Source organism: Podarcis tiliguerta (assembly GCF_965153285.1).
Source record: "Podarcis tiliguerta genome assembly, chromosome: 1".
Taxonomy (NCBI): domain Eukaryota; kingdom Metazoa; phylum Chordata; class Lepidosauria; order Squamata; family Lacertidae; genus Podarcis; species Podarcis tiliguerta.
The window spans coordinates 78,206,216-78,231,389 of record NC_139534.1 but is presented as its reverse complement, the minus strand read 5'-3'; the positions used below and the strand labels follow the sequence as shown (position 1 = coordinate 78,231,389).

The window sequence follows — 25,174 nt, the reverse complement described above, 5'->3', positions numbered from 1 at the left end:
CCTAAAAAAATAGCAATGTGATTCTGAATAATATTTATTATGATAGCTTCCAGAACTTTCAGCCACTGATAATTTTGACAGCAGTTGTACAAGAGGTCCTTTCACTAAACATGTTCTCTAATTTGTTATTTAAAAATTTAGGTATAGGAGCTGACATTGTTCTAAGAGGCCAATTCACCCACCAGTGCTATTGAACATCCAAGGCCCAGGCAGGTACTTCAAGTATCCAGCTAAGATATAAGCTTGCCCATTCAGTTCACTTTATGAGGAATATAAGCCTACATTTTGCATTGCTAACCTGCTTTTTTTTTTCAAGTTTGGAAGGAGGGTGAGGGGAGATGGTAGTCATCACTGCTTTAACATACCCTTAGCAATTCCTGATTTTTCTCCTCTAGCTGGGCTTCCATCTGCCTCAATCGTTCTTCAATGTTACCGTGTCTTTCTTCAGCCTATTATAAATCATACTGCTAATTAAAATTTGAAAATTCACCCAGAAAAACTATTAGCAAATGAGAATTTTGTGATTTATGCAGACTGCTATTTCTGTTCACACACTGCAATGGAATAAAATACATTGAACACTGTTTCTTTCCTACTAACTTTCATTTTAATGGTTTTAAAAAAGCCATGCATAGAGAAATAAGGATTAGCATCCCTTGTACAAATTTGACCTTCCTTAGCTTGGATTACGTTCCAACTGTTTAGCAAATTTAGCTGCAGAATTCCCAGGAGGCAAATGTCAGGTAACGAAAGACAATAAGGAACAGAAAAGGTGGTAACAACAACAACAACAACAACAACATGAAGACTGTAAAAGGCAGCCAATAATCCATTTGTAAATACTGGGCATAACATTGCTTACGGATATAAGTTTACTCCACCAGGAAATGCAGAAGGACTTTATAATGCAACACCTACAGCTGACACAAGAGTTGCTCAAGCAACCTCCAAACTATAAAAACATGAATTGTTTTATGTTACAGAACTAAGAAATCATATAAATATAAAGCACTATGTCAAGCTATTTTGTTAACCCAGCTGGGGGTGAAGGGTGGGATTAGAACTAAATTACTAAAAACAAATTGTTTCCGCTGAAGACACAGTTTTTCACAGTACAAAGTATCACAGCCCTACCTTTGTAAGTGCTGCAACTCTCTGAGCCAGTTCAGCCTCCACCTCTGGCAGAGTCTCGGCTTTTCTGAGAGTCTGCTGCAATTTTTGCTCAGCTAGTTCCAGTCGCTCCTGTAACTGCCTGTTCTTATCTTCACTCTAGCAAGGCAAGAAAACCATTAATTTACTTATAACTAATGCTCCATATATTTTTCCAAATGTTACTTTCAAAAGCTCTTTTTATTGGTACTGAACAGTCATGTTGTGAGAAAAATTGTGTGAAATTGTAGGGAATAGTTTTTATTAGCTTCCAAGATCATGTAAGTTGTCTCGCACACAGCACTGCTCACAAACGCAGATAATTTTCATGAGCAACATGTGAACATGGTATACACGTTTCAAATGGAAATTCAGAAGTTCATTTCCAACATACAGTACACTACAAAAATAACCAAGGATGGAATGCTACTGTAAACAACAGGGTACAATTTTTAAAATAAAAAATAAGCTCCTAATATCATGCTCTGTTGAGTTTACCCATGGCCATCTGTGCAGTATACAAGCCATTTTTCTGGTTATAGTTAGATATAACTAATTATCACCAGCAAACTGAATATTTTTACCTATTGTGCAAGTCACTTACTGAAGTGCAAGGCTGGCAAATTTTCTTAGATTATTTCTTCCTGCTGCTGTCCCCCAGGTGATATTCCAACCCTTTTTTTCCTGAGGAACCCCACCCCAGAAGCAGTTTTTTGGGGGAGTACATGGTGGGAAAGCTCAATTGCACAAGTGGCCTTGTTCTCACACAACTGTTGCATAAAACCAGTTATTTAATTCTTTGTGAATGCATGGCATTCTACCTGCACTGCTGCAAAGTTGTCTCTTTCATATTTCTCATATCAAGTACGTTAAGCAGATTATGGGGAGCTATCACAGCTCGATAAAGTTTTGCTTTATAATTAACAGTTTCTACCTGTCGGTGCAGAGAATCTTTATTAGCAATTTCGTTTTCAAGTTTATCATTGAGGTCATGCACGGATGTAGCTTCACGTTGTGCAGCGAGGTAGCGTTTTTCAAGGGTTGTGATTCGCTCTTCCATATCTTCCTTTTGAGCCATTGCCTAAATTGTAAAAATTGTAAGGAGATTAAGGAAATACATAGTCCCTAAGTGTTAAATAGTCTCTCTTCATTAAGTGTGTTTAATAGACTATCTTGAGAAATCAGGCATGGAAATATAAGAGTGATCAAAAGATCCTTTGAAATAATTGCACCTTTATTTTACTTTGTGGGTCTTGACACTATGCAAGTTGCCAATTCTTACTGATCTTAACAAGTTCAAGATCAAGATTTGCAAAAGTTTCCAATCTATGATAATATGCTTTGGAAAATGAGGAGTGCTTCAAAAGAAGTTGTGATAAGGAATAATTGTAGGTTGTTCCAAGCAAAACAGTCAAGATTCACAAGGGTAATTGTAAGCTTTAAGCCTAAATAGTTCTTTGAATCCCTAGTCTATGTATATACTCAATACCAAAGTATGTGATGTGGTTACTTTAGCCCTTTTAATAGGAGGTGCTCATCTTTTCAAGATCCACCAGTAATCATATTAATCAGGTGCCAGCCTATGCAGAAGTTAATAAAAACAGACTTGGATTTTCCCCCGATCAGAACATTAATTTATATGGCTGCCAGATCAAGATTCACACTGCATGTAAAACCTAGAAAAAAAGAGAATTTTTGAACAGAAGTTCATACAGCCAACTATAAATACAAGTTTAAAAATTCCACTTGAGAGTTTATTAAAACATGTTTGCTCAATCCTTCCGTTAAGTCACAAGCAAAACATTTTAAACTGACATTTCCTTACCTCTCTTACATCTCTTTGCAACTTTGTGTTCATTTCTTCAGATTTTATTAGATCTTTCCTAGCGGTATCAAGATCTTCTTCCAGTTCTGCTACTCTGTTAGAAAGGGCCGTTATACGTTCTTTCATTTGAGCCTGCTCTTTAGTTTGCATCTCTATGACATCTTGAAGTTCTATTACTTTAGCAAGGTCTTCATCATGACTTAGAGAGCCATTGGAAGATCTCTATATGGAAATAAAATTATTATTTTTAGAAGACCAGTACAATATGATGTACTACATACTACCATAATTTTTCAAGTTAAAGCTATCATAATTCAGGCATGATTAAGGTCTGCTCATTTACTATTTCCTAGGAGGAAAAGATTCAAAAGGATGAGTCTCTGGTCTCATTGCCAGAGATTCAAGAAACAATGAGTAAATCAAACTGAAACCATGTTTATTTAAAAATGGTGTTTTCTGTACCACAAACCTATTACCTGAAAAGATTTGGAGTGTTTGATCGGGAGATGACAGAGATAACACATTTAAGTGATGTTTGTATAAAGCTGCTTTCACTCACTACTTTCTCATCGGAATGAGATGATGGTGTAGGTCCACCTGAGACCCACACTGTGTTTAAGATTTATTTCCCCAGAAATGAAGAGTGAACAGTGCCTACAAGACCAAGGTTTCCACCTACCTTCCCATTAGTGCTAGGTGCATTCTCCTGATCATGATTAACATCAGGCATCCCATCAGCTTGAGTTCTTTTCTGATTGTTCTGTTCTTTCAAAATCATTAACTGAAAATGAAATTAAAGTATTGTTTCAGTTATGGTAATAAAGGATATTAATTCAGAAATTTAAAAAGGAGCAGTTAACAACATTTGCAAAGATGGAAATTCTGCATTTATGAATAGGCAACAGATATACTACCACCCTCAATTTTAAAGCAGAACTGGGACTGATTTCTATAATCTAAATAGATTATATTTCCTCTAAATAATTTGTCAAATGGTAAGCTTGCCTTTGAGGAGTACTCAACTGTCAGACAGGAAACCTTCTGCAAAACAAATGATCTATGACTGCCATTTACTTAATAAGTGAATGGAGTTGGGTGAATTGGCTCTTAGGACTGACTGAAACCTTGCAGTGACATGTCCACAGCTGAAAAGATTGCATTTAGAGAGAAGACTCCATGGAAAACGTATTCCCAACATCACCAAGCTGCACAAAGTCCCTATCCAGCAGAAGTCAGGGAGGGGTGTTTCTAGCTACCCCACCCTTTGCCCTTAGGAAGCCTTCGAAGAAGCTGCTGCAGGAGAGGGACTATGAGCAACATCAAGGGAGGGGAATTTCTAGGACTAAGGTGAAACTGTGAAACTCCCTTGTTATTTTTGTATGAATGCTGCATGTTGTTTAAGTAATCTTGCTATATATTTCTAGTATAGGAATGTGTTTCTGGGTATGTCATTATATTTTTGTTTTGCTGTGTATTATGAAATTGTTACTATGCTATAGTTTTCCTATGCTGTGATGGGGGGGGGGGTGTTTGAAATGCATCCGTTTCTTTGTTGTAAGCTGCTTTGAGTTTGAGGGGGGAGTTGTCAGAAAGCGGTACACAAATAATAAAGTGAATGAATGAAGACACACTGCTTCACAAATATTTGAATCAGTGTTTAGAATTCGCAGCAGGACCAAGAGATGCAATGGGAGCATTTCACTGATTCTAACCCTCTCCTTTCAAGTCATAGTTCTTTGGGCCCCTCAAAAAGTCAACAGCTCCTTCAGAGATGACAAGATGAGTTTTTGTTTTAAAGAAATGACCTACCTCCTTGTGTGTAGTACCCAGTTCTTCCTCCAACAAGCTACATCTTTCAAGTGCTACTCGTAATCTTTCCCTTACCTAAAAAAGATAGAGCCAAGGTGTGAACACAAGCAATTCCAAAACTAAACTGTGCAGAAGTTTTGATTTACATGCAGTTATATATTTATTTTTGGCAATGAACATTATCTTTAATTCTTAAAAACAATGAAGTAACAACCGAAACATTTCTTCCAATATCAATGGAATGCCAAACAACAAGCAGCTTATGCAAAATCAATATGGAGCCAATATACATTCAGAACTCCTATTTCATTTGCAGGCAATGAACCTCTGGCTCAGACAAGCTTAAGAGTATAGTATTAGCTATACTACAGAAATGTGGACTGGTAACAATATCATGGTTAGATAGGATGAATTGATTTTAAATATATTAATTTTATCATATTGTATTTCATCTTTCTTGACTAAACAAGCATAGAGATTGGTTGTTATAACAATTAAAATATAAAAGTTTCAATTAATCAATATGTCACCTGTGAATACGCTGTATAAACCTTATGGGTCTGGATCCAATAAAGCCCAAGCATAAGGGTAAATCTTGATCATGTAGAAGCTTCTCATTTCCACAACCCAACCCACCTACAATCCCTACACCACATCAAAAGTCTTACTCCATGAGCAAATTTCAGCTCACAATCCCTACAATCAAAGCCACCGTCCATGGCTTTTCTACTAATGAAATATTTGCTTAAAGACCAGGTGTGCCATCTGATGTTAGTCACACTCAGAGTAGGTTAATTGAAATAAATGAACTTGTTTATTGATTTGAGTAAGACTGCTTACTCAAAAGATCTGAGTAAGATTGCTTATTCAAAAGGCTAAATGCCCAGAACTTCCCAAAAGCAAGAGATGGAAGCTACTGAACAGAACACCGTTCTCTATGAAATGGGAAATAAGGGCACAGTTCAACCAAAGTTAAGGATAAGTCTCTTCTGAAGTCATTGGGACTTCAACTGCTTAACTTCAAATTTCACAATGCCTATCCATACTGTTTGATGGACAGTCATATAGTCATACTGAACTGGATCCATAGAAAAAGCACACAGGAGGCAACTGGATGAATTCCCTGCCTCCCCATCTCCCTCACGACCCACTGTTTTCAGTGATCCCCTTTCCCCTCAGCCCCCTACATCACAGCCCACCTTTTCAGAAGGGTGTCCCAACCCTCAGAAGGGAAAGAAGTCAGGAAGGGGACTTGAAGAAGCTAAGCTCTCTCTTGCATTACAGCATATACGTCTAACAGTATTAGGCTAAGCTGGCCCCTCTGCTCTTACCACTTCTTTTTTTTTCCTATGTCACAATTTAAAAGTGGCACAGATCCCACCCACCACCCAAATGCATTAAAGTGTTTTCATTTCCTGTCTCTTCCCCTATGCACATACCAAAAGCTGGGGAAAAGGGAGGAAGAAACAGAATGAAGCAAAAAGGGGAACGGAGAGTTGAACTAAACGGATGAAAAGGGACTGGGAAGGCACCATAATAAAAGATTGTTGCACTCCAATTTGACACTGCCACCACTTTCCTGGCATCTATATTTTGGAGTAGACAGCAGTGCTATCAAGCTTCAACTGAACAAAAGTAGAAGGCAAATGTTATTTTCACTTTTTCTGTTTGTTTTACCAAGGGGACTGCCTCAGAAGACCAATTCACTGGCTGACACCTGCTTAGAAAGGCAAGCTAGTTATAACAAGGTAAACTTACAAAGGTAAGCTAGTTATTACCAAGACAAACAAGTTTTACAAGTCAGCCAGCTATTTTTTCCACTTGCATTTATTGCTTACATGAGTAATTTTGAACGGCAGACTGTTTTTACACTAATGCGCTTAATTAGTTTGCCATAACCATTTATTATACATTTCTCAAATAATAAACAATGCACTCAGTACATTTACCTTTTCATCAAGGGCTTTGTGGTGTTCAAATAGGGATTTTAGTGCTTTGAGAACTTCTACTTCACTAGAAACGCCTGCTGGAGATTGAGCCTGTCTCTTTACTACAGTCATTCTAAGAGATCGCTCATGCCGGGAGACAAGACATTCCAAATGCTCTAACAGCAGCTGAAAAATAACGAAAATTTAGATGAGGAAGACAGATGAATTCCATTCTAAGCATCTGAAGAGAAACACTATGCTATTGTTTGAAAATAAAATCATGATGCAATGTGCACCCCAAACCCACAATGATGGATTGTTTATGACCACATGAGTTACAGAATTCTGTTTGTCTTTAAAATGATCTCTTTTAACTTTGACTGCCTGAAAAATTGTGTAGCAGAAAGTTTCATGGCAAATTCAACTGAGGAAAAAACCATGTACTTTGCTAACCAAAAAAAATAGGAAGACATTTTCAAAAGTTTTCTTTTTTCCTCAAGTCAGATAAATAAACTACTGGCACTGACTACCAAATATAAATTCAAGCTGATTCTCAAAACTATGCCTGGAGGAGTAAAGATGATGAGATCTCCAAGAGCTACCAGTCCAAACATGCAAGCTTTTGGTTGTACTCCTGGGGATTTCCAGAACTCAGTAAAACAGTACGTTAGCTAATAATGTTATATCCGAAGCTTACGATGGGCAATACTGGCAAGAAATCATACCTGGTGGCAATTTATGATTATGATTTCATTCTGAAACTCTTAAGTTCAGCATTCAGAAAAATACATTTGAATGGTAAGGAAAAATTCATACTTTATCACACAGGAGTCATATTTGCTGCATTAATACCAAAATTCACTGTGTGGAATATGTAGGTACAAAAGGAAGATATCCATTCCCACCCATGTAGTAGGCATGCACCCATGAGCCACTCTACTACATTTCCCAGCATAAATTCATACAGTCGTACCTTGGATCCCGAACGCCTTGTGAGTCGAACGTTTTGGCTCCCAAATGTCGCACACCCGGAAGTGAGTGTTTGCGAACGTTCTTTGGAACCCGAACGTCCAACGTGGCTTCCGCAGCTTCTGATTGGCTGGAGCTTCCTGCAGCCAATTGGAAGCAGTGCCTTGGTTTCCGAATGTTTTGGAAGTCAAACAGACTTCCAGAACGGATTCCGTTCGACTTCCAAGGTACCACTGTACCAGGCAATAACACTGTTTGGTCATCCTTGGGCTGTTATACTTCCTCTTCCACATACATACTCACAATTCATTTACTAACTTCCTCGTTTGCAGCATTTTTAGCTCAATACAGCTTGCATATAACACCTTACTTGTTATATACATTGCCCTATTAGTGCAATACGTGGCTTATCTGATTTTGATTTGATGGTTGTATATTTATATAATTTATATATTTATATATTTATTTATTCATTCATTCATTTTTTCAAGCCTTGCACATCCCAAACATACATGTCACATAGAAGCACCATATTCAGAAAGGTAAGAACATAGCTTAAGGTTCTATCCATTCACGTCCCCCTTTAATTTTAAAAGCAAAGTCAAGAGCAACATTGCATGCAATAGCAACAAAATGATATCAGATAATTAACTAACCCTTGTATTATTTCGTTCTGCTTTCAGTTCTGCAATTTCTTCTTCCCTTTCAAGGAGTTGTTCTCTGCAAACATTAAGTTCTTTAGTAAGTGCTGCAAACTCCTAGAATCGAAGCAAACAAGAATGAATTCATTATTAATACATCCAAACAAATGCATTACATGTTAGGCAACAAATAAAAGAAAAGCAGCATTATGCTAAGGTAATCCTACTCTCACCTCTTCTACCAACTTCAATTTTTAGAGAATGGTAGAATATTAATGCTAGTAATAAAGTTAGCAAATTAGTCCTCCTGTCTCCCACCACCGAGCAAAATGAATTTTCCACCTGCTACTACACCATTCTGTTCAATTTAATAGCCCTGCTCAGTGCATCTTGCATTGCCATTACATTTCAGGGCAGGCCTACCCATTCCATCTCCACTGCCTGTCTGCAAAACTCAGCTATAGGTTTTCCATTTTAAAGCAGGCTGAGACTGCTAGCAAAGAAGCCATTCACTATTCACTTAACTACAATCCCCCAAACTCACTTCTAGATGGAAGCACAGTCTAGGAGCCTTTGCTAGGGGGAGGGGGGGGGGGAAACCCCCAGAAAGAGAAGGATTAACAATTGACCTTCCTGCCCACTTCTTAACCACTGGAAGTCAAACCTTCCTCGCTTTGATTTATGGTAGAGAAACATCTCCTGAGTTTTGAAGACATCTGGTGGAAACAGAATGTGTGTTCTACCCTATGTTTGTTGTCAGGAGTCCATGTCATCAAACACCTGCCAAGGTTATTGCCTCAGCAGCTTCTTTCTGGTCCAGTTCTGCTACTCCTTGCTGTTGCTGCATAGCCATCAGTCCTCTCTAAGAGAGCAGGCAGTGACAAGGGGAAAAGGAGTGATCTCCACTTCACCTTGTCACTCTCTCATGCTAGCTATCTAGACTGGACCAGAAGAAAGAGGGTTAGTGTACGAGCAACAGTAACTGAAGGCCAGAAGAAGTATCCCCACTTGGGGGATCTTGCTCAAAGATCTATCAAAACCAGAAAAGGACAAGCGCTACACTTACAACAAACATTGGCCGCACGTTGTAACTCTTGCCTTCTCTTATTATGGTCATAGTTAGGCTTGCAATGGATTGTCTTAGGAAAAATAATTTCCTAGCCCTAAGTTAGACAGTGTTCTCGAAGCTACAAACATGAATCTGACCAAACTGCGGGTGGCAGTGGAAGACAGAAGTGCCTGGCGTGCTCTGGTCCATGGGGTCACGAAGAGTCGGACACGACTGAACGACTAAACAACAACAAGCCCTAAGTTGGGGGGGGGGGAGTCTAAGGATCATATTTTAGGAGAATAATGGGCAAACCTGGAGACAAAGGTGTGTGTGTGTGGTCCAAGGCAAAAGTGGGTAGAATAATGGATATGCCTCTTAACCTTTGTACAATAAGATAGCTCCCAGCCACACAGAAGCCAGGGGTTTCTAAATGCACCCACCTGCCTCAAGGAGGGTTTGAAGAAAGACTGGTGAGAGTTGCAGCCCATGGAGAGTTCCAAGGGCCACGTAAAGGGTGGGGTGGGGTTGGAGGGTCACATTCAGCAGCTGGGCTTAAGGTTTCCACCTCTCATTTAGAATAGGGATGTATCCTATATTGCCGTTTCAGTCGCACCACAGACTTCTGATTGCATAACAAAACACTGAAGATCAAGAAGGTAATCAGGAAAGCGTTTGTGGAGCTCATTCAGCTATCCTATGTAGAAAGTTTATATAACAAGACTGATCTTTACTGCTGTACAGGTGGTGGCCTTCCATTCTAACTGAGGTTATAAAGGATTTAGCTCATGCCCCTACTTCCAAGATATTTCTTGTCTATAGTCTAGCTTTCAGATTCAGCTGGACTCCCCCTTGTTATTTTTGTTGAATAGTTCAGGATTTTTTGTTTTTGTTTCAGAAGGCTTTTGTTCCAACTAAGTAGATAATGTTTCTATCTAATGACCATTTTATCTGCTCAGTTTGTCTCTCTTGTACTTTAAATGGCTATTTTATTAAGTGTTATTGTATTCTATAGATGACCTTAACTGCGGCAAGCTGTCCTAAGTAATGACTATGCATTAGAAGGGTGGGGTGTACATATACATTCCATCTGTGTGAATATATGGCCTGTCACTTTAATATAGAAAACACTAACACACATTCCATATAATTTACAAATACCAATTTGGATGGCAATGCTTCTTAGACTTAGATGTAGTTTCATCAAAGTAGTATGACCACATTATTTAACAAACATTTTATGACAGGGTTAGCCTCCAAGTGTTGTTGAATTACAACTTCCATCACCCCGATCACTGGCGGAATACTCTGCCAATAGTAATTCAGCAGGCACCTTTTGTGACAACTTTTATATGCATGCTGGGGGGGGTTGTAATTTTTTTTTTTTTAAATTGCTTAGTAACATAACATTATTATATATATTCTATAAAACAAAGAATACAAAACAACTTTTAAATGCATGCTGAAAATTTTCTATTCTGCCAGGCCCACATAGGCAGTTTGAATACACCTTTCCACATTGCTTAATTGATGTCTGTTTTTAACTTTTTAATATGGTTTATATTGTAGAGTTTTATGTTTTACTGTTCTAAACTGCTTTGATTTTTTTTTTTAAATGACATGCTATATAAATATTTTTTGTAAATAAAGAAAATCTAACCAAAGATACATGCATCTTTTTAGTATGTACCGTATTTTTCGCTCTATAGGACACACTTTTTCCCCTCCAAAAATTAAGGGGAAATGTGTGTGCGTCCTATAGAGCGAATGCAGGCTGCGCGGCTAAGCCCAAAGCCAGAACAGGGAGACAGAGCGCTGAGGAGCGCTCCCTCTCGCTGTTCTAGCTTGCGGATGGCTGCGCAAAGCCTCCGCAGGACAGCCCTGCAGAGGCTACGAAGGCTGTACGAAGGTGGGGGGGAAGGCTGCAACGCTTCCCCCCACCGCCAGCCCCACAAGCTCAGGGGGCAGCGGGAAGGCGGCGCGCCCCGACCTGGCCTATGGGGCTGGCGGTGGGGGCAAGCAGCACTTCCCCCCGCCAGCCCCAAAGAGCAGGTCGAAAGGAACTCCCACTGGGCTCTGGAGGCTTCAGGTGAACGCACCTTGAACGCACAGAACACACCTTGTTTTAAAGGGGGAGAACAAGGGAAAAAAAATTCCCCCTCTTTGCGCAGCACCCCTTCAGCGAAGCGGCAGGAGAAATGGAAGCGGCTCTGTTTCTCCTACTGCTTTGCTGAAGGGGCGCTGAGCAGAGAGGGGGAGATTTTTTTTTCCTGTTCTCCCCCTCCTATGGTCCGGTGCGTCCTATGGTCCTGTGTGTCCTATAGAGCGAAAATATGATATATGTTACGAGCAGAAAACAATGAAACATGCATTTTTTAAAAAATCTAGAATCTAAGATTATAAAAGCCTTTTGACTAAATTTAAAAGTCATGCATGCTTTCCCTTCTTCTTTTGTGTTACTTTATACCATTCATTTTGCATCTAGAATGGGAGACTCATGAGCAGCCAGATTTAATCTGCACCTTCGATCTGGTATCTGCTGAAGGAAACCCCTTCCATGAGTGCAAGGGGGCTAACTATATTATACTCCACCTAACGTTTAATACACTAGCAAATTAACAACAATCTACTTTGACCCTAAAGCTTCTCTAGTCACATATGAACAAGCTGTAAAAGTGTAACAAGAACTTGGATGGAAATGCCATTCTGTCAAGCATTTGAATAGAATGCAACTCAAAGCAATATTTTCTTTTCAATGTATTTCAAAACACTTATGTTGCCAGCTAGGCAACAATGCTTCTTATGATGACTAAAAACAAATTATTGTAATGTTTTCAGCAATAAACGACATCCTGTGTTGTATATTTCATATATGCCTAGCAAGTTATATGCACATGCAAGATCATTTACAAGAGCGTTCAAATATGCATAGCCAGTTATAAGCACATGCAAGATCATTTACAATAGTAGATTTCCTTAGCTTAACTGAGATGATTGTCAAGCTTCAATAGATCTTCTTTAGAAATGTTAGTGTTCTATTATGAAACTGCAGGTCCAAAGTTAACTGACTGAATGAAACACATTTTGAGTGAAATCTAAAATATACCGTATTTTTCGCCCTATAGGACGCACCGTCCCATAAGGCACACCTAGTTTTTTTGGGGGGGAAATAAAGGGAAAAAATTATTCCCCCCCCCAGGCGCGGGGTTGGGGAAGCTCGAGCTTCCCTCGACCCCAGCCCCCAAAACAGGCAGCTCTCTGCAAGCCGTGGGAGCCCAGCGCTGGCTCCCGCTGCTTGCGGAGAGGTCTGCGAAGCCTGGACACGCTGAGCTCAGCGCGCCATGCAGGCAGCTCTCCGCAAGCAGCGGGAGCGCTCCCGCTGCTTGCTGAGAGGTCCGCGAAGCCTGGACGTGCAGAGCTCAGCGCGCGCAGGCTTCAGCATGCAGGCAGCTCTTCGCAAGCAGCGGGAGCGCTCCCGCTGCTTGCGGAGAGGTCCGCGAAGCCTGGACGCGCTGAGCTCAGCACGCGCAGGCTTCAGCATGCAGGCAGCTCTCCGCAAGCAGCGGGAGCGCTCCCGCTGCTTGCGGAGAGGTCCGCGAAGCCTGGACGCGCAGAGCTCAGCGCTCGCAGGCTTCAGCATGCAGGCAGCTCTTCGCAAGCAGCGGGAGCGTTCCCGCTGCTTGCGGAGAGGTCCGCGAAGCCTGGACGCGCTGAGCTCAGCGCGCGCAGGCTTCAGCAGGCAGGCAGCTCTCCGCGAAGCCTGGACGCGCAGAGCTCAGCGCTCGCAGGCTTCAGCATGCAGGCAGTTCTTCGCAAGCAGCGGGAGCACTCCCGCTGCTTGCAGAGAGGTCCGCGAAGCCTGCATTCGCCCCATAGGACGCACACACATTTCCCCTTCATTTTTGGAGGGGAAAAAGTGCGTCCTATAGGGCGAAAAATACGGTATTTCCTCAATTTGACTGATGTGGGGACATAATACAGAATAAGTTGAGGAATGTGCAGGTAAAAATATTTAACTCAACTAAATTTCTTTATACCTAAAGAGTGGGACTCGTTTCTTCATATTTCTGACTGAATTTTTTATGAGTATTTATGGCAACTACTTTAAACATTCTTCATTCGTGCTATCTTGGAAATTGAGTTTTAGGATTACTGAAACTGTAGTAAAGGTAAAGGTACCCCTGCCCATACGGGCCAGTCATGTCCGACTCTAGGGTTGTGCGCCCATCTCACTTAAGAGGCCAGGTGCCAGCGCTGTCCGGAGACACTTCCGGGTCACGTGGCCAGCGTGACGAAGCTGCTCTGGTGAGCCAGCACCAGCGCAGCCCCCGGAAACGCTGTTTACATTCCTGCTATAAAGCGGTACCTATTTATCTACTTGCACTTAGGGGTGCTTTCGAACTGCTAGGTGGGCAGGAGCTGGGACTGAAAGACAGGAGCTCACCCCGCCGCGGGGATTCGAACCGCCGACCATGCGATTGGCAAGCCCTAGGCGCTGAGGTTTTACCCACAGCGCCACCCGGGTCCCTTTTACTGAAACTGTAGTACTCTGTAACTAAAGCATTACAACACTTCTGGATACAAATGTTTTTTCCAGTACAAAAGCTTGGTATACATTACTGGAAAATGACAGCACTACTAGATGAATGATCTTAAATTAGCTTCCCACCACTTTCTGACGCCATATTGGAGACAGTCATCTGTACAAGGGTACTTCTTGGATTTACACCAGATGCAAACAGTAGAACCATGTGTCATTCTACTGCTTGCAGATGCTTTGCATATTTTTATTCAATTAGACTTCTGACTTTATCTTTACAGATAAAAATAAGCATATCTCATGAAGCATATTTTGAGAACACAAAGATATCAATTACTTATTTTTAAAAATGGACTCTTTCAAAATGAACAGCAAAAAACATACTGTAGAACAGTTGAAATACTGCTGTGCATACAAATTAGATAATTCCAGGAAGCATCATATAATCAAACATGCTTTCCCACAACACATTCCAGCTATAACACAGGCCAAAGTTGCTGCTAGGGTAGGATTGACACACTGGACAACTGACAGTCTATTTCAGGGGTAGGCAACCTAAGGCCCGTGGGCTGGATGCGGCCCAATCGCCTTCTCAATCCAGCCCGTGGACGGTCCAGGAATCAGCGTGTTTTTACATTAATAGAATGTGTCCTTTTTTAAAAAAATGCACCTCTGAGTTATTTGTGGGGCACAGGAATTCATTCATTTTTTTCTTCAAAATATATTCCAGCCCACCGCATGGTCTGAGGGATGGTGGACCAGCCCATGGCTGAAAAAGGTTGCTGACCCCTGCTCTATTTGATACCAGTCAAATATAATCAAATATGCCAAAAATGTCACTGTTTGGATGTCAGCTGACCTTTTGTATTTCACTGTGCTGCCTGTGATAGCAAAGGGAGCACAGCCTCTAGAATTCAAAGACTCAGCGGCAAAACCAGTAGCACAGCAAATCTTTTCCCACTACCTACTATAACATTACAGTGGTACCTCGGGTTGCAGACGCTTCAGGTTACAGACTCCGCTAACCCAGAAATAGTACCTCGGGTTAAGAACTTTGCTTCAGGATGAGAACAGAAATCGCACAGCGGTGGCACGGCGGCAGTGGGAGGCCCCATTAGCTAAAGTGGTACCTCAGGTTAAGAACAGTTTCAGCTCAAGAATGGACCTCCAGAATGAATTAAGTTCTTAACCCGAGGTACCACTGTATAGTACATTCAAACAAGAACACAAACAGTTATTACTACCTAGAGCAGAGGTTCCTAATTAGCTGATTACAGAGGACCCCCTTTTTTTCAAAAGCCAAGCCTCGGACTCCCTACTTTTGAAAATTTTGATAACTCTATGGTAGTTACCTCTGCAAAGCCATTTTCTGAACAAAATGTGGGTAGCCCCTAATAAGCAAAGGATTTTAGTTACACTAAAAAAAAGAGTAGGGCTGAGCAATATCTGGTTTTCAACATTGTGATATATCAGCAGCATTTTCAACATTGCAGTATTCTGATATATCATGATGTATGAAATTGGAGATTCCAGGCATGAGGATGAGGGAAGGAGCAGCCGCGGAGATCAAGCCGTTGTCCATGGGGCAGCCAGCAGTGACAGCCAGTGAAGATGCATATCCACTGTGCCTGCTACTGCTTTCCTGCTGACTGAGAAACACTGTTTCACCTCAGTGCCAGGGGATGGTAGTGCCACGGTGCCTTGAAGTGAGGGCGATCAGCTGCCCTGGTCTCCCTCAACGTGAGGGAAGGCAGTTCAGATCAGCGGTGCCTTGAAACCGGCTTCCCCGCTCTCCCTCGCGCGATAAGCAATATATTGCTGCGTATTGCTGGGTCAAAATTGTTATCGTGGTGTGATTTCAAAAATGTTTTGGCCAATATATTGAAAAAATGCACAAAATGACAAAAAACTAGTTGGGGGGAAGGCAAGGGATAGGACTATGGACCCCTCTTTTTGGAAACCACTGACTTAGAGGATAGAGTATAAGGCTAGGAACAGGAGCACTTGCATTTAAACATTGACTCAGGCATTACTCATTCAGCAATCACATGCTCAACCTAACCTATACCATAGCTTTTTTCCAACTATTAAACTAACAGGACAGTGGGAGGTCCATGTACACTACCCTGACCCCTGTTAATGTCATTGTTTCACAGTAACAGCTACAGTGGTACCTCAGGTTAAGAACTGAATTCATTCTGGAGGTCCGTTCTTAACCTGAAACAGTTCTTAACCTGAGGTACCACTTTAGCTAATGGAGCCTCCTGCTGCCGCCGTGCCGCCACAATTTCTGTTCTCACCCTGAAGCAAAGTTCTTAACCCGAGGTACTATTTCTGGATAGCGGAGTCTGTAACCTGAAGCATCTGTAACATGAAGCGTCTGTAACCTGCGGTACCACTGCATTTGGTTTTTGTAATTAACATAGCTATCTAACCTGTTGGTGATTATCTTCTTTGCTCCCATAATGTTAATGCCTTTTAAAAAACCAAACAAAACATTGTTTGGCAATACAATTGTTTGTTTGTTAAACCTGTTTTAAAAACCCTAGTCAATTGATCAACAGAAAACCTCTTGTTCTATTTGATGGCCAGAGGTATCCTCTCAAAAATCCTCTCACCACTGCAAATGGAAAACTATTGGAAAACTTACTAAAAAATGCCTGTGGCAGCTACATTTTTCCTTATGAATGCGTTCTAGAAACAAGTATGCTTTACATATTCTAGTGGCCTACATTTGACTTTTCAGCACCAAGAGTTCTGAATTTCTCATTAAGCTTTTTCTCCACAGTTCCCCTCAGTGAAATCGAATGGTCCTGGGGCCCATGGAGAAAAGTATGCCAGGATTTCACAATAGAAACATTCACTCTCCTATAGTGTGTTTTGGTTGGCAGCTGATCTTGTAAGGCTGTAGGCATTTATCTGCAGTACTTGTGAGCAGGGAACTTTCCCTAAATCACAGCTCTGCTCAATGCACACTGTAAAGTAGAATATACATATTAAATAAAATGCCCAGTACTTCTATTTCAACAAGTTCTGAGTAGGAAAAAACAACAACGGCCCACCTAATTTTCAATGATTCTTTGAAGTAATTAAAAGCATTGATTGCATTTCACTCCTGACAAAACTGGAATTAACTGTTCTGGGATAGCACTTGTCATTCGCTCATGATACCTTTTCCTTCTACTCCCTGTGCCAGTTGTTTAAGATTCTTTTTTCAGATTTCACTAGAATTCTGCATTTTTGCTGAGATATCACAATTAAAAGGCAATGACCATTATATGCATATTGAAGACTAAATTATTTTGAGGTAAATGTTGCTGAACTACAGTATACGCTTCTTTAAACAAGAACCTTTTTTTGCGTAATGCCAAGCACACACTGTTCAATACAATAATGCTAGCTGGCACTCTGGAATTAAACTTTTGGACATTCTGCAGATTTAACACTTGCCAAATACAAAAATAATAATTTTAAAATGCAGTGTTTAAGTGCTTGCTGGTATGTCTAGCTACTTTTGATGTAGCTCCTTGTTTCTAGCCATCCTAGGCAATGCCCACTATCAAGCACATAAAAAATTAGACATCTACAGGAGGAACAGAGTAGCTGACATGATACTTTGAGACAAAGAACAGACAAAGGATTCTAGTGCTACTTCTAAAGTTTTGTTAATACAACAATTATTTAAACTACATTAAACAAAACTTGCTTCCCAAAAACAACAGGCAGAAGAAGGATGACAACTAAAATACTTCAATGACTTATAAGCTGCTCATGAACTGTTCCAAAGTACAAAAAATAAGAGTCATCACTTTGAGAGAGGAAGATCTAGAATTCTGCTACAGGGTTATGCAATATCAGGCATTTGTGATCAGGAGGTTGGTTACATGTTTTATTGATGTTTTCAATGTTTGGGGACGCAGAATTAAGAATACCTTGTCCTAGCTGTTTTTTCGCAAAAGACAGGAGCCATACAACTTTGCCAGTGATAGCAGCTTTCAATGCATGATGACATTCTAAATCGGGTGCAAACCAATTACATTTTATTGGGAAATGTGCTTTAAATATTGCAATTAGGTGTTGACACAGATAACATCTGAAAATCTTCAAATTACTGAAAGAACTTGGCCACCCTGTAAGTTGTAAACTCCCGTCTGCATTTACAGCTTTCAAGTTCATTACTGCTTAGAATGCAAATGCATTTTGTAACCTCCAACTTCATAAACAAGAATTTAGCCACCTCTTTCATGGCAGTTCAAAATGTACTCAATTTAGCATCCCTATATACTTGTAAGCAAGAAAATTTTCAGCAGGAACAGTTCCTGAAACAAGCTGTGTAGTTATTTGGAGGTGTAAGGTTTAGACTGCGTTCATCACTATAATCATTTTTATCTCCAACATCTAATATAATGTACGGTAATACCTACAATAGCTAGAATAAATGTTGTGTTTAAACTTCCATATTTGGCCCAGTGCTTCACAAAACTACTGATGGAAGAGCCACTTCTTTCCCCCTCTCCTAGAATTAGAACACTTTACACTTGCACCCTAAGGAAATATTGTTTTAGAGAAGGGGTGGACAACTTGTTGCTCTCCATACATGTTGTTGGACTACATCCTGTATCTGCCCCAGCCGGCATAGCAAATGTTGATGAATGATTAAATTGCAATTCATCAACAGCTGGTGGTCCATTCATTATAGATAGTTAAGAGCAAGAATTATACACCATCAGTGGAACTGTCTTTACACATTTCTGCATGACTCACAGTTCTGGGATTATCACCTAACTAGAAGGAGCCATGCCTAGAACAGTGACTCATGCAGAAACTTAATAGAAAGCCTCCTCTAAGTATGAGCAATTATGCTGCTTCACTACATTGGGAGGTGTTGAATTGGCCAAATGCATTTAGAACCAATGTTAGGATTACATGACCTGTGGAGGCCAAATGGAAAGAGGCAAGGCTAGAGCAGTCAATTTTGCAAAGATGAAATAGGGAACTGAATATGCCATTGGGTTCCTTAGGCTTAAAAGAATATTTGATTTCTCATAGCGCAAAAACTAGCTTCTCATAGCACACTACTGGGCCCTGGCACCAGTGGCAGACCTACATTTTGGGGCCCCTAACGCTTTGGGGGTCCCTTTACAACCAGCCACAAGGTCTGGGTAACCACTGTTATCTTCTTCAATAGAGTTGTTCCATGACAGATCACCACACCTTTACAACATCTGTGCTGCTGACTTTCAAACTTTGAGATTGTTGTAATATACACAACACAAAATTGAGTCATGAGACTCAAATTGGGTCTACTAGACCCCGTTTTTTAAAGCAATGTGGACTCAAGTCACTTCAGGGCCTCCTATGGGATTAGGGGCCCTGAAGCTTAAGCTTCATTAGTTTCATAGTAGATCCACCTCTGCCTGGCGCTCTGGGAATTACTGCTCTACGCTCATGAACAACATCTGCATGTACCAAGAATGTAAGCAGAGATATGCTGGATCAGGCCAAAGAGCCGTTTAATCCAGCATCCTGTTTCCACAGTGGCCAATCAGATATCTATGGGATTCCTGCAATCAGGACATGAGTACAACAGCACTCTCTTATATGCTCTCAAACAACTGGGATTCAGAGGCATACAGTCTCTGATACTGGAGGTAGTGAACAGCTATTGTGATCAGGAGACACCAATAGTCTTCTCCTTCGTGAATTTGCCAGCATTTATTTTAAAGCCACGCAAGTTGGTGGCCATTACTACATCCCGTGGGGGCTTACCTGTGCAATGTGTCAGGGGTGTGGAACCTTTGGCCCTCCAGATGTTGTTGAACTTAAATTCATTTCATCCCTGGTCATCAGCCATGCTTACTGGGGCTGGTGGGAGTTGAAGTTCAGCAACATATAGCGGGCCAAAGGTTCCCCACTCCTACACTACATGAAGTACTAACTACATCCTTTTGCCTGTCCTGAATTTTTATCAGGTTCCATACTGAAAAGACCCAAATATTGTAACTTTTTTTTTGTAGGGGAGTTGCTCCAGCCTCTTAAGAATGTGGATTACTCATCAACAGTGGGAGAGGCCCACACCTCTGTGAAAAGATTCTTCCTCTTCAAGAAACAAAGCAGTGTATTCCATATCTCTTTCTAATTGTGTTATTTAACAACAGCTGTAATGCAAAAGCATACCACATGACCATAGAGAAGTTTACAAGTTTTAGAGAGCTCAATTAATGCTGACCTGAGCCATCGTGAAAGAAAACAGGCAGGGACCGATTCTAGAAGCAGGCAAAACTTTTGTAGCTTGTACATTGATACCACAGGGCAGCCTCAGCATGCTCACAGCTTAGATGGCATTGTGTAGGCCTAAATAGAGATATTTTGGGGTACTTGTTGATGGCTGTGGACAGAAAAGTCTTCTTTCCCATCAGAACTTGTGTAGGTAAGGGGAGAATATGCCTAAACATTAAAGGGATCTATGCCACCGAGGCTAATCCTAAACGAGTTCCTACATTTAACAGCTTGCTCTCTGTGATTCAACCTTTATCCAGGGTACAAAAATTCACAGCAAAGCCTAGTTGGAGAAATTCTAAATCAAACAAATCAATCAAATTCTGGGGGAAAAACCAGCTTAACTATTTAAAAGAAGACCACATTGGAAGCTTACACTAAGAAACTTTTTCAGTAATTTAGAATATATTAGAGATTAAAAGCTATTTGGACAAATGTATTGCATGTTCTGCACTACAGTATTAGAATAACATGAAGGGACACTGATACAAGGGCATTCAAGTCTTTTACATTTTAACATTCTTTTCTGCAGAGTTCATGTTATGTGTCACAAGCAAATCACTATAATTACTCGTGTAACAGCAATTATGACCATTTCTTTTACAACAACTTAATCAGTACTGCTTGAAATTACTCATCCTGCAGGCCTATAAAGAAGTGCAACTCTCTATGCCTGCAATTTAAAAACTGTTTCACTAATTCCAAAGCCTATTTTAGTAACTGCATGTTGAGGGGGAAAATAATTTTCTTGATTTTTCATTCACATGTAAGCAGGTCCATGCAGGGAGGTGCAGCCGGGTACACTTGCCCTAGGCCTCCGAGGTCTAAGCCAGCCAGGAGGCCCCGTCAGGGACTATCTGCTTTTTTCGTTTGAGTTGATAACTTTATTCTAACAAGACTCCTGCCCCTGGCCTCCAACAACCTCTGCTTGTAAGTACAGGTGCAGAAATACACCATGTGTTGTAGATTAAATAAATATGTATTTAGTTGTGAAATGTATCGCTGTAGAGCCAAACACATAAAAACTATTTAAGACTAACTTTCATGCACTAACCAACAATAACACATACCCCCAATATCATACCTATGTATTCAATACATATTAGATTTTCACTTAATTTCAAGAGGTAATGGGTACAGTTTTAGTTGTTGCCACTTTTTATTTTGGTAGTCAGTTATTTTGCTTGTTTAGCTGTATGTGATTATGAAAACATGTAGTCTTTAGGCACTGAGCACCAAGTTAGATAAGTTGCCTCAAGTTTCCCTCGTGTCGTTTTCCTCTATATATTAAAGAAACGAATAGCTGAGTATCCAAACAACATGACACATTGTCCAGGTTAAAATTAGACATGTGAATTTGATTCACCCATCAACTTATTTCCTAGGCTTTATGCAGCGTTCAAAATTCCCATTGTTCGAAGCATTTTGAGACAAGGAATTTCATTAGCATGAGCAGTTTCTGAGCTCTGAGCACAGTACTGTGCCTAAGATTTCAGATTAAAGCTGCAGATTGGAAGGAAAGTAAGGCCTTTTTCTGCCGCCCCACTTCCAGCCACTCTCTGAAGACTGGAGAAGAGACCGTCTTAAGAATATTAGGGGGGGCGGGCAGGAGAAGCACTCTACATGGGGCTGCCCTTGAGACTGACCCAGAAACTCCAGCGGGTGCAGAATGCCGCAGCGAGACTCCTTACGGGGTCCTCGCCGCGGGATCACATTCACCCGGTGCTATACCAGCTGCACTGGCTCCTGGTGGAGTACAGGATCATATTTAAGGTGCTGGTTTTAACCTTTAAAGCCCTATACGGCCTAGGACCCTCATACCTACGGAACGGCCTCTCCTGGTATGTCCCACGGAAGACCTTACGGTCTTCAAACAAAAACATCTTGGAGGCCACAGGGAGGTTAGGCTGGCCTCAACCAGAGCCAGGGCTTTTTCAGCTGTGGCCCCAATCTGGTGGAACGCTCTGTCACAAGAGACATGGGCCCTGCAGGACTTGACATCTTTCCGGAGGGCCCGCAAGACAGAGCTGTTCCACCAGGCCTTTGGCCAAGGCACAGTCTGACCCCCTCCTTTGGTAATCCTTATAGAACTCTAGCCCAATGGTTGCCATTAATTTGATTTTGAATTGATTTTAAAATGAATTGGTTTTAGAATGCTGTATTACTTTTACTGTTGTTAGCCGCTCTGAGCCTGGCTTCGGCTGGGGAGGGCGGGATATAAATAAAATATTATTATTATTATTATTATTATTATTATTATTATTATTATTATTATTTGTTTTTTTGAAGTCTTCAGATGAGGACTAGACCATATGGAAAATGAATATAATATTTTAGTTGCAGTTCATTCATTTTCAGCTTTGTGTTCTTGTAAAAAGTGTGCCTAGACATTCCGTTGTTGCACCCATAACCTAGGTTTGCGGTGCCATTTAGCTCCTAGGTTTCATAACTCAGTTTCTAACACTGGTTTTAAGAATAAGTTTTGAAAAGAATGGCCAGAAATTAGTCTGGAGAAGCATTTCCATTCCTGTTGTCAAGCATTTTAAAAACATGCTTGCCTTTAAGACTGAGGCACTGTTAGTGCGTGGTTTCCTAGACTGGATGGATAGTAGGTTGCCTGTTCTTGATGGGGTTACACTCCTTCTGAAGGAGGGAGGAACCAATAGGATTGCCTCTCTAAATCTTCAACTTTCATTAAGCCAACCATATGCACATCCAAAGAAGTCCAAATGCTAGAATCTAGCAAACAATATATCAAATATTCTCAGTGTAATGCTATTTATTTATGAAAGTTATCCCTACACTAGGGATGAGGAACCTCCAACTCCATTTGCCCTTGCCAGCATGACACATAGTTGCAACCCAGTATCTGGAGAGCATCAGGTTCCCCATCTCTGCTTTAAATAAAGTTGTTCTAACAATCTCTACAGCAAGCAAGAATGCCATGTGGCTTCACCATGTTCAGGCTTTGAATATAATCAGGTTCTAGGTTCAATTTTCAGTATTTAGTTAGCAACAGTGAAACTGGATTTGAGACCCTTTGTTACACTGATCTACAGGGACTATTTACTTTCTGATCTGACCCAACATAAGGAAAAACTATTTCTGCTTTCTTGCTTTTCTTGTGGTGTTTTTGAGTGCTGATATTTTAAATCGTAATGATGTATAATTTGTTCCATGTCCAGAGGAGTACAAGTGTTAGTCTCTTAAAACAAAAACAGAGTCCTGTTGCATCTTTAAGACAAATAAGTCCACAAAAACTTATGTCAGAATAAATTACTTCATCTTTAAGGTATCACAAGACTGTTTGTTAAACATATTACTGTAATCTCATGCCAATTATTAGAGAGGTATTGTCTTATGCAGTGGAATCAACTTGTAGCATACTTGACAAGAGGTTGGCTATAGTTGGGCTATTTGCTTCTTTATTTACACATATACAAACAAAAATAAAATCCTATTGTTTCTCTCCTCTGGCAGTCTCCAAAGTAACTTCTTAAACTGATACACCCTCCCCCCTCTCCAAACATATCCCTGTGGGAGAGAAAGCCTTAAATATCCTCTTCTAACAATTATATATAACAAATGCATTGTGTTCTCATTTAAGACTACAGCCAAAATAAGGAGCTTTTCTCTGCAGACTCTGCATTCCATTAAAGCTCAACACATATGTCAGTATTTAAGTGGCAGCTTAAAAAAACACACACCAAATAATCTGAAGAGACTTAATACTGAAGCAGCACAAGGGCAACAAGTAGTTAACCAGATCCAAATCTCAGAAGTAGGTATGATGGTTCAGTTAAGAAAGGAACATAAGAAACTTTTTAATGGGAAGGGCTATAGCTCAGCAGTAGAGAAGAGAACACGCTTTGCATGCAAAAGATCCCAGGTTCAATCCCAAGTATCTCCAAGTAGAACCGAGAAAGACCCTTACCTGAAACCATGGAGAGCTATTGCCATTTCCTGCCTCCCCTGCCAATCATAGGGCCTGAGATCAGTTGATATTGGCAGAGGCTCTCTATTTAGGTTGTTGGATCACAAGCCATTTAGGGGTCACACCCGAACACTCATCCATCTAGTGCAGTATTGTTGACAACAACTGCCAGTGGCTCTCCATGGTTTCAGAAAAGGGTTTCTCCTTGTACTACCTGGAGATACTGGGACTGAATATGGGACCTTTTGCATGTACTCTATGGTTCGAATCCCCACAACAGGGTGAGCTCCCATTGTTCGGTCCCAGCTCCTGCCAACCTAGCAGTTCGAAAGCACATCAAAGTGCAAGTAGATAAATAGGTACTGCTCCAGCAGAAAGGTAAACGGCGTTTCCATGCGCTGCTCTGGTTTCGCCAGAAGCGGCTTGCCACATGACCCAGAAAAACTGTCTGCAGACAAACGTCGGCTCCCTCGGCTAGTAAAGTGAGATGAGTGCTGCAACCCCAAAGTCGTTCGCGACTGGACTTGACATGTCAGGGGTCCTTTACCTTTTTATTAAAGATCAATCATCTGCTGCTATTTCTCCTAGCATTAACTGGAGAGATTCTATATTACAGAAGTCTTAAATTTCTGCGTCAACTACATCTGGTGACCACAAACTTGATCCAAAACCCCACTGAGCTCTGACGCTCGCATATCCTGGGACCAGTAACTCTTACAGGTAGGCTGGGCTTTTTCTTTATCAGGAGAAAGAAAGGGATACCCTAGCACTTGAGTGGCTCACTATTTTGCTAGAGAGCCTAACAGAATAGTGTCTGGCAGCTGCTGTTAATAGGATAGTCCAGCCTCTGACAGGAGAAAAGGACACAAAGGGTGCAGGGGTGGGGCCATAATGTGCTTGTTTTCTGATCTATAGAAACCTGACTGCAAACTATGACTGCTGCTACAGCTCTCTCCTGGCACAGAGAATGATCAAGATGACAATTTCTTAATATGGAGAAGAACAGTGGTTCACTATGTTTGACACCTCTAGATTCTCCCTCTCCCACTCTC

The 25,174-nt window shown here is 40.9% G+C and overlaps 1 protein-coding gene across 6 annotated transcripts in view; it reads right to left on the bottom strand.

The window, feature by feature from the left end:
* PPFIA1 (PTPRF interacting protein alpha 1) overlaps positions 1 to 25,174 on the bottom strand; it is a 53,764-nt gene that overhangs the window by 25,126 nt on the left and 3,464 nt on the right. For all 6 annotated transcript variants that reach the window (XM_083422505.1, XM_083422506.1, XM_083422502.1 and 3 more), the window contains exons 3-10: positions 8,337 to 8,438; positions 6,733 to 6,897; positions 4,784 to 4,858; positions 3,654 to 3,755; positions 2,975 to 3,196; positions 2,084 to 2,230; positions 1,135 to 1,269; positions 366 to 449 (exon numbers count right to left, since the gene is read on the bottom strand). In XM_083422505.1, the coding sequence (XP_083278631.1) occupies positions 366 to 449; positions 1,135 to 1,269; positions 2,084 to 2,230; positions 2,975 to 3,196; positions 3,654 to 3,755; positions 4,784 to 4,858; positions 6,733 to 6,897; positions 8,337 to 8,438 (1,032 nt within the window). The remainder of the gene's footprint in view (positions 1 to 365; positions 450 to 1,134; positions 1,270 to 2,083; positions 2,231 to 2,974; positions 3,197 to 3,653; positions 3,756 to 4,783; positions 4,859 to 6,732; positions 6,898 to 8,336; positions 8,439 to 25,174) is intronic.